This window comes from Corapipo altera, unplaced genomic scaffold (assembly GCF_003945725.1).
Source record: "Corapipo altera isolate COAL_440 unplaced genomic scaffold, ASM394572v1 224, whole genome shotgun sequence".
Classification (NCBI taxonomy): Eukaryota; Metazoa; Chordata; class Aves; order Passeriformes; family Pipridae; genus Corapipo; species Corapipo altera.
Window position 1 is genome coordinate 1456877 of NW_020884959.1, and position 9938 is coordinate 1466814.

At 50.4% G+C, this 9938-nt stretch overlaps 1 protein-coding gene across 5 annotated transcripts; it reads left to right on the plus strand.

The window, feature by feature from the left end:
* The first annotated feature begins 6 nt into the window (after positions 1–6).
* LOC113956911 lies at positions 7–3011 on the plus strand. 5 transcript variants are annotated; one of them, XM_027663924.1, is made up of 4 exons: positions 7–541; positions 697–1808; positions 2163–2374; positions 2473–3011. In XM_027663924.1, the coding sequence occupies exons 2-3, from the start codon at positions 1165–1167 to the stop codon at positions 2371–2373; spliced, it is 855 nt and encodes a 284-aa protein (XP_027519725.1). In that variant the 5' UTR covers positions 7–541; positions 697–1164; the 3' UTR covers position 2374; positions 2473–3011. The 5 variants fall into 5 exon arrangements, 4 of the variants coding, with proteins under 4 accessions (XP_027519725.1, XP_027519726.1, XP_027519723.1 ...); XM_027663925.1 differs by having other exon boundaries at positions 2534–3011; XM_027663922.1 differs by having other exon boundaries at positions 7–361; positions 440–541; positions 2163–3011.
* Positions 3012–9938: the final 6927 nt, after the last annotated feature.

Consider the following 9938-nt stretch of genomic DNA (forward strand, 5'->3'; position numbering starts at 1 on the left):
TTTTACGGTAAGATCAAAAAAAAAAAAAAATCTCCACTCTCTCGCCCCCATTCTTCGAGAGTTGGGATAATTCCAAATACCTGACTAAGTGCAGATGTTGTTGCGTCTTCACATCCTATAAAGCCGCCGTGCCGCTCTCGGGCTCTCGCTTCCCTTTCAAGTTGCAGGAAATTCAAACACTTTACGTGACGGGTGGAGAAGGTTTTGGGATATTTTTTTTTTGATTATTATTGTTATGAGTTGATTTTTTTTTCCTAAGCTGATCTTTAGGATGAAAAAAATAATCGCAGTCGCCTAAAGTCCCCGGGAAATTGCTACTGTTGGGGGAAAACGAAACATTTCTCTTGCAAACAAGAAAATGGTGAGTTGTCAATTGCCGCTTCTGCTGCCAAACTCGCTCAGTTCCATCTCATTGATACTCGCTGGTTGCTCCTCACAGTTACAGTATCTGCTCACAGAAGGAGCGATCAGATCTGCTTAAGAGACGACACGGAGATGTTCCCCCCCCACCCACCCCGCTTCCCCAAAAACGCCCGTGTGTGTGAGTGTGTGCGGGCGTGGGTGAGCCGTGCGGCAGGACGGGGCCGGGCGGGCGGGCAGCCCCGGCGGGGCGGGCGGGCGGGCTCGCACCGCGGCGGTGCGTGCCGCTAGATCCGCCCTAACATCTGTCCGTCTCACCATTGGCGCATCCATCAGTGTCACCCCGGCCGCACATTTGCAACGACAACACATCAGACGCTACGCAGACCGGGATTCGGTACAAATAACCGACATACTAAACAACCGGGGAGGAGGGGACCCAGCCGCAGCATAAGTATTTACAAATGTTAGACATCCTCGGGAAAGCGCGGCTCGGCTGCGGTTAATAGCTCGTTCATTCCCCTCTCCCTCCTCCCCCTTTAAGTAGGAATTAAGAAATGGAAAACCTAAATAATTCACGCCCCCCACCCCCCTCCGAAGGATGCTGCCGTCCGGGGGCAGGGGCAGGGACAGGGGCTGGGGCTCAGCCCGGCTGCGCTCCCGGCTCCGCGGGACCGCACCGAGCGCGGAGCCGGCGAGAGGCGAACCCGGGGCTCAGGGGCTGCCGACCGAGCCGGCCCGCGCTGCGCAACATGGAGGATTCCTCCGAGCTCTGGAGCGGGAGAGGCTGCAACAAACTTTGGGATGCTCGGCCGAGAGCCTCGGGAGCCCCAGGCGGCTCTGTCCCTGCCTGCCGCACGGAGCGCAGGAGGAAGGTCGCTCTGCCACCAGGCGCTGGTAAAGCGCCCTGAAAACTACAGCAAAATTAAAACGATACGGCGCGAGTGTAGTCACTGCAGTCCTGGGAAGGCTGTTCAGAAATATACGAAAGCCCTCACTAAAGCCAGTGACGATCACGATTCTCCTCAAGCTGGCTACGGGGGCATCCCGAGGAACGCGCTGCAGCGACCAATCCCGAATTTTGGGGCGGTTGCAAGTTGGAAGAAGTTTTTTTATTCCTTCCGTTTCCCTCTCCCTAAATCTGCTCATTTCTCACCGACTTTGTATCACCCTCAGCCCGCAGGAGGGATGTCAGCCCCTGCCCGCTTGGCTGGGCCCGGGTGCCCGGCGGGGTGCGCAGCCTCCTCCCGCGGGTGCGCTCTCCCACACGCGGGCGTGGGTTTATGCATGTGGTGGCATTTGTGTTGGAACAGGCTCCCGAGCAGAGCTCTGCCTCCCGCAGCACAGCCTGCGTGGAAGATGCTGGCAGGTGGCACCTCAGCAGCTGAGCGGTGTCACTTAACGCAAACAAACACGCGAGACGGTCCCCGGCCCCGCTGCGTGGGGAGGTTTGTGCAAACAGCGCTTACCTGGCTTTGCAAAGGGCGGCCCACACGCGCCGGCAGTGGAGAGTGATGGGCTCGTACCAGTGCGCCGAGCTGGGACTGGGGGGGGTAATGAAATAAGTGAAACTTTCCGTAAAAAGTAATTGGAGGAACTTTCTGAGTTCAGTTAGAAATAATAATTCTCCTGTGTGTGAAAGAGAAAGGCAGCAGATATACGTGCACACAGACACATGCCCTGCGCTTACACATTCACAACTCAGTGCCAAAATGCTCAGGAAGTTGGGGAATAATTTGGTTGTTAACTATATTAATTTTTTTTAAAAAGGAAGAAAAAAAATCTATTGAACTTTCTAACAGACGATTTACAGAGGGAAGTGCAGATGCCTTCATGTGCGTCGGCTTCTTTCGGGGTCACAATCTATTCCAGAAAGCTGGAACCCGCAACTTTATGAAGTGTAACACTTCCAAACATAACGCATCAAATCGAAGGCTGAGCAGACTCCATCTACAAAGGCTCAGCATACGAGGCTCAGCCCTAAGCTCGCTCTTTCCAGCAGTTTTAAACTAAGGTACCAATTATTTATAAGTCACATAATTAGATAACCATCACTCCTGAACTTTCCATCAGCTAAGAATGTTTTATCTTTCACCACTGGACGCTGCTTAGTGCCTTTCTTTGGTGTACATTTTCCTGCTCACTTCATTCCCCTACGCCAAAACTCCACCAGTTGCCCGAGACACCCCTCCCGTCCCCTGGCACGAGCGGAGACAGCAGCTGAGCCGACAAAGGACCCCTGGAATTAACTGCTGGCTATGGGAACGGCCAAAGAGGATCAGTGAGGAAGTTTAGCAAACTTGGAACGGCCGCCTCTTAGAAACCAGCGTGTTTTACCCGGGCTTTAACCTTGTTCTCTCCCGAGCAGCGTGTTGATGTTTCGCCACTTGCTCCCTGCAAACAAGGCAAGGAGCGGCGTGCGCCGAGGTGCCCGTGTGTGGCTGCTCTCCCTCGCTGTTCGCACCGGTTCACTGCTCTCCGGGGGTCAGCCTCGAGCACCGAGCGGCCCCGGCCCGGCTCTGCCGGCGCCTCCCCTTCCAGCGGGGCAGAGGAGCCGGCGGGGACCCGCGAGAAAGTACCCGAGTGCCCCCGGCCCGGGGGAAGGGTCGGGCACCGGCGAGCCGGGGCCTTTGGAGCCACCGGTGCGGGGCAGCGGCTGTCGGGGGCAGAGGGGCCGGGCTGGCGGCCGGGGGCCTCACCTACCCCGGGCAGCCCCCGCAGCCCCGGGCGGACCGCGGGCTGGGCTGGGGGAGCCCCGCGGAGGCGCCGCCGGCACCGGGCGCGCACAACGCGGCGGCCCCGCGGCCGGTCCCGCCGGGCACCCCCGGCCCTCTGTGCCAGGGCACAGCCTGCCCTCCTGCCCTATGCCTCGGCAGCACCATCGAAATGCTGGAAGTACTTGGGTTTCTCCTGGCGAAGAACAAAGAAGCAGCAGCTTTCATTAAGGCTGGACCAGATGAATACGGATCTGACAAGTTTGTTTAAAAAACCCCACTGCCCGCGTCCGAAAACGATACTGCGCTTCTGTAAAATACAAAGTGTTGTCAATAACCATTATAGCAGCGATAATTATCTGAGAAGAGAACAAAGACATTTTGTAATATCTACATAACTTTATTAGAGCAAAATTATTTTAAAATGCCTGTGAATTCCCAAACCTCCTGAATACAAATGAATAAAAGTTTTTTCTTCGGGCTAAAAATCTTTGCTTGAATGTAAATTGTTTGGGTAAGTGAAATTTACACAGCAGCAAAGTTTGTTTGTCTTAGTCCAGTAGCTTTGCTTTAACGAACCAGATGTTTTGTCTGTAAATTGTCCAGAGGACTTTTACAATTCTGACATGCAATAAGCCCCAGAAAATCAGAACTGGAAAAGCTGTGCCCTTGCAATCAGGACCAGGCATTTCGACAAGAGCACGGGGAAAAAGGGCAAGTCTAAGTACGCCCAGTGTCTTCATATTTGGAAGCCTTATTTTAAGCTGGAGGTAATCTTGTCCGAATCGATTCGCTTCCCTCCAGAGTTGACAGTAATTCCTCACCCAACCGCAGATATCAGAAATACATCCCCCCAAGAAAAACATCAAGACAGTAGGTAAGAAAAGGGGTGGAAACTTCGGCCGAGGGAGCAGTGGGGCGCTGCAGAGGACCGAGCGGAGCGGAGCGGTCCGGCCCGGTCCGGGGACCCCGCAGCTGCACCGGAGCGAGCCCCCGCAGCCCGGAGGTGCCCGCGGCGGACGCTCCCTCCGTCCCCCGCGGCGACGGCCGACGGCAGCGGCTCCTCTCCCGCGGGGCCCCGCGGAGGAGAAGCCCCCCCGCCCCTCCGGGTGCCAACAAGTTAAACTCGGCCCGGCCGCGGCTCTGCGGGATGATGCCGCCGCTGCTGCCCTCCCCACGGAGAGCCGTCCCCGGCGCGTCCCCGCGGCGGTGGCAGCGACTCTGCCTTCCCCCTCGGCCACCGAGTTGTTCCGGCTCTCCCTCGTTCCAGCTGGGCTTTCCCTCGGGCTGAGCCCCTCTCGGCCCGGCCAGCGCCCGCCCCGGCACCCGCCGCGCTCCCAGGGGCCGCGCCCTGTGGCGATGATGCCGCTAAAATAAGATCTATCGGCGCGATTCAGTCCCCCCTCAGCTATCACATTTTTCTGCCCCCCTTGAAGTCCTTGAAAGGACTTGAGGTCTCTGAAGAAACAAGCGGCCGCTGCTTTGAAGGAAATAAGCGATACCATTCAGAGCTACTGTAGCGTAATGCATTGACTGGGGCAGCAGGAAAACCTTTTATGAAAAATAGTTACAAATCCTGGAACTCTACCACATGTGACAACAAAGGCTGTTGTCTCAGCAGAAGGGCTTTAGCTAATTTTACCTACACAAAGTTTTACTGGCTGCAGGCTTTGGGAACGCCTTTGTGGAGCCTGGCAATGATCCTCAGGGCTGGCTAATTTGAAAGGCATTTGGAGGATCCCGGAGAAGGGGAAGGGATTCCCCTCTTATTCCTCGCATCACCTCAAAGTTCCCATCGCACAGCTGGCACGGCTGCTTCTCTGCTGACCGCCTGTGACTGGACGCAATGAAGATTTTGTTGTGCACAGATACACTTAAAAAAAAAAAATACTTGAAGTGGGAAGTTGATAAAGCTTAAGTTCGAGCAAAAACCTTCTTTCTTTTCACAGAAACTTCCTTCCCAGGCGGGTCTTTAGCGTTTGGCACATAGCGCTTGCACTGAGACGTGGAAGTTTATCTTTAAGAAGTTGCCCATTTGCCGGTAGCGCACCTTGACCCGCTCCGGGCCCCACTGACCGCCGAGGGAAGGGAAAAGCTACAGCCGCCCCCGCCGGCCCCAAAGAGCGGACGGAGCTCGGTGCCCCCGCGAGGACGCGCACGGGGCCGAGGAGGGGGACCGGCTCTCTGAGCCCCGACCCGCCTCGTCCTCCTCCTCCTCCTCCTCCCCCGCGCTCTGACCCCGCAGCGGGGCCGCCAGGACACAGACACAAAAACAGCCCCGGCGGGGCCGCCGGGCCGTAAATCCCGAATTCCCACTCCCCGCGTGCCCGGCGGCTGCTGCTCAGGGAGGGCTGCACTGAATTTATCGCGCAGGGAGAGCGCGGGGCCCGGGCGCTGCGGGGCCGTGTGCGGGGTCCAACAACGTGTGCGGCACCCGGCATCCCCCACCCTCACCCCTTGGCCGGGAAAAATTAATGGAAATGTCAGAGATCCGCTGTCCGGGCATACACCAAGCAGGCCCCGAGCCCCGAGAGGGCGACGGGCGCCCCGCTCCTGTCCCGCACCCCGGAGGTGGTCCCGGGCACTTGTCCCCTCCCGGGCGGCCCTGGGTGAGCAGGAGCCGCGTCCCCGCCGTGTGCGGGGGCAGCGCGGGGCAGGAGCCGCGGCGCTTTGCTCCCCGGCTGGTCACTGGGGTTTGCACCGCCCGGGTCAGGTGAAACGTGGAAACTAAGAAAATCTGACACCACCATTGATTCCCTCTCTTTGTTCTCCTCTGTACACAATGGAGAGGAAGAAATGCGACTTTAAAATTGCAATTAGCCAAGCTTTAGAGCAGGTTTCTGTCATTGGGTATTTATTCCTATCAAATCTCATTTCTTCTCTGAAAAAGCACCTCTAATTGTAAAATAAAACAGACGATATAAAATAGCTAATATCCTTCTGTAATAAGAGTTGCTTAAATTATGACTGGATGTGCCTAAACAGTCATCTCATAGTTTCCCACTGATTTTGGTCAGGTCCTGAAAGAATGGCAATTTTTTTCTAATGTTTTAAAAGTATTAACTTCCTTTCAAACATTCTTTAACCTTTAATGTTTTGTAACTTGATGAAAAGGTCACTTTGTTCAGAGTGGATGCATCTGCTCCATAATTGTTCTAATATCAGGCAGAGCTCCATCCTAACACCACATTCTTTTATGAGGATTTTTTTTTCTTAATATACCATTGTTAAGGTTACCATGAGTAATTGTTTTAAAGGCAAAGAGCTCCAGACTAAAGGATGCTCACACTTTATTTAATTTCACCAGCTTCAGATGTTTAGAGCTGTATTCAGCAGATGACATTAGCTGAGCTCTGAGCAGAATAACCTGAAACATTTCACCTCTTCCTACTTGTGGGGGCCTGAGATAGAACAGGATCGGAATAAATAGCTGGTTTTATAGATTGAGCTGCATAACAAAATAGCAAAAAATACTGATTAATACTACTTTGGACAGACAGCAAGTTTCATCCAAGTATCTCAAAGTACTTTACAAAGGGCTGTGTTTTGGAAAGCTGAGACACAGATGGGTTAAGACCTAAGAGCAAAGCAATGCTGGAGATCCTGAGACCTCTGAACATCAGTGTCTCAAGAATCAGCCTCAAAAAGTGATTTGGTGGCAGAAACATTACTAATCTAATTATATTTTAGACTCCTTGCTGTGAAGGCAACAGAAGCTTTTCAACACGTGTAAATCAATATTTATCATTAGGAACTATAATATTTTGAATCTGCAGATTTAGCCAGTTTCGCTATAGAGAACCTATGTTTTTTCCTGTCTAAAAGATTAGAAGATGAATACATTAATTACCACTCACGGGCTGAGAATGTCCACCCAAGGGGCAGCTTGTGGCCTCAGATTTGTGGGCAAACATCACTTATTTGCAGCACTGTACCTGCTTTGCAAGAGCAGCAATGATACCTGACTGCATATTGGAGATTAGAGCAAGAACCTTAAATTGATGCAATTAATCCCTCTAAAATACAACAGGATTTTCTAATTCTTACACAATTCAAACATCCAGAGAATATGTTTAATTAAACTTGGCTCTACTTTTTTTTTAAGATTTTCTAAAAAAAACAAAGAAATGAGCTAATTATATTGCTTAGTATTCTAATATGCACTTTTTTTTCCCTAATAACACACTTTTCTAGCCAGGCCAGTCCCTTGAGGACCAGTTCCTCATTTATAAGGAGAGCCCCAATGGGAGTTAAAAAGAGGCTATTTTATAAAAAGAAAATATATTCTGAAAGAGGAGCTATACAAAGATAACCCTGCATCACATATATCAGTATGGAGGCTGGAATACGTATTCCAATGATGCAAATCTTCCCTTGCAATAATTTGCTCGTTAGTGTTAATGAAAGCCCAGATACTGATGTCTATGTATTTGTTCTTCTATTTTTCATCACACTAATGCTTTTAACTAAAATTATTTTTTTTAAATTTGCTTTATTTAATGAATTTAAAGGTCAATCCTCTTCCTTTCCATATGCAAATCCTATTAATAGGATAGTAGATGTTTGATATTAATGGGAGTTAATAGAGGAGATACACCCTTCACACAAGAAACCCCACAAGAGAACAAAATAACATCAAGATAATTTCAGTAAATTTGTTGCTTCTCTCTCCCCTTTGAGGAACCAAATATCAAGACAACAGTACCTTGGAAACAAGAGTGGCAGCCAGAGGAGGGATGAGATGTGAAAGGGCACACAGGGCCTCTCCAGCTTCCAAAGGCAGAGCCCCAGGACAGGACACAGTCCCACAGCACCTGGAGCCCACTGCCACCTCCTCCTCCTCACCAGTCTCTCACACCTACAGGAGCCAGGCAGGACACAAGGAACCGTCACCAAAAGACCCTTCCCCATCCTACTAAAGAGGGAGCAGGCAACTTCTGCTCCATTCAGAGGCCAACAGCCTCCACCTGGGAGACCACAGCTGCTATTCAGAGAAAAACAGGAGCTGCTGGGCTCGATGAGGGAGTAAATGAAGTTACTGCCTCTCTGTATTCCTGCCAGTTTTGGAGTTTAAATGTTTTGTCACTGTCTTTTTATGTATATTTGCTGTAGCAGGACTCACAGAGGTCTTGATAGTATTTTTTTTTTTTTAATTACAGCTGTTGATGTTAAAATAGCACTGATGTGCCTATGGAGGTGGCGTTGGGGAAAGAGGAATAAACTCATTCCTTTCATTTGCTGTCCCTGTGGGAAAATGCTCCCTGTGCTCACGAGTGAAGAACAATCCTGTCTAGCCTAACTTCTGCAGTAAAACTATCTGTGCTATTTTTCAAGTAGATGAATCTAGATACAAAACAGCAAAGCATCATTAGCCCAGAGCAGCCTTTTCCTTGGTAAGAAATAAGAAATACCTGGTGCAGCCCCTGGCCAGGCCAGCCCAAGCACTGCTCCTGCAGATCCTCCTCTACTTCATTGGGGCAGGCTGAAACAATGTGATTGAAAGGTGTGGAAAAAGGGATGAGTCATGGACCACAGAGAGGTGTTAATTTACTTCTTATCAAAGGGCTCTAACTTGCTTCCTCTGGACACCTGGGAATCTTGCAAGGAAACCCATTGTCATTACAGCCTCCCTCGTAGTTGTCACTCCTCAGCTGAAAAAGTTTTCCAATACCCTTTCTCAATCTGCACCAAGTGACATTAGGGTACTACACTCCCAAACAGTGTATTCACAACAGCCTTTCACAATATCCCCTCCCAAAGCTCTTAAGACCTCAGATTTTTAGGGAAAACAATTTTTGTTTCCTTAAATTGAATTTTTATTTTTCCCACTGTTTATACCAAAGGGATTTTTTTTTTTTTTGGTTTATTCCTGAACCCAGAAGCTGGTTTTATCCTTTGAAAAAGGTTGTGTGTAAAATCTACAAACAGTCCCTGGGAGCTGCAATGCTCTTGGTCTGTCCAGCCTCTGAGCTGCAGAGAGACAGAGCAATAACAAGGACCACAGTCCTGTGCCTCTAAACCACACAGAGCTGCTGCTTCGATGGGTGGATACATGGAACAAATCCTTTTCATTGCTCTTGGCTCTTGGGATGTTGGAAAGCCCCTCTTGAAACGGTGACTGTGGGCAGTGACAGCCCTCGTGACACACACAGCCTCCATCTCTCAGATAGTGTTTCTGGCTCTGTGCAGACTAAAGCAGATAATATCGTATCATACCAGGGCTTACATTGAGGTCACCTTTGCTTTCACAGCCTTGATGTGGCCACGGATTTGGCAAGGGAAGGGCTGGAAGGTAGGAAGCACGCTGAGATAAAAGGCATCACGTTTCTGAGGAAGCAGGGCCTTGTTCACGGGCCTGCGGTTTGGATTTTAGCTGAGACACACTCAGAACTCCCCTTGGCTTGGGCAAATAGGACAGCAAAGAACTGGGTCTGGTGTTTGGGGTGTATGACAAAATAAGACTTACACTGATTATATTTTGGGGATGTGAGTGCTGCTTGCTACAAACAGTCTGTTTCCAGCCAAACAGCAAAGCTCTGTAGTTGCCCAGTTAACTCTTCCAGGCTGGAAGTTTGCATTTTTACAAAATGTTGGGTATAAATTACTTCCACAAATGGGAGCCTGGACTCAACAGAACAACACAGTTGTCTGTTACAGCAAATCTGGCATTCCCAGATTCAAATCTGCTACAGGCGTTCTGGATTTTAATTAATATATTGTTTCATATGTATGAGTATTTCATGGGGTTTTTTGTTTCCACACACTGCATTTTTAGCTTAAACAAAGTGTATTTATTCTCTGTATTGTTCTCAAAGCAATTGAATAAATATCACCGAGTCTACAGATCTGGTCTCCTTTCCAGTG

Bases quoted from the DNA above. Each gene is read 5' to 3' on its own strand.
- LOC113956911 (XM_027663924.1), top strand. From the start codon at position 1,165: ATGCTCGGCCGAGAGCCTCGGGAGCCCCAGGCGGCTCTGTCCCTGCCT. The intron at 1,809-2,162 runs GTTTGTGCAAAC...ACTTTCTAACAG, and splicing joins CGGCCCCGCTGCGTGGGGAG to ACGATTTACAGAGGGAAGTG.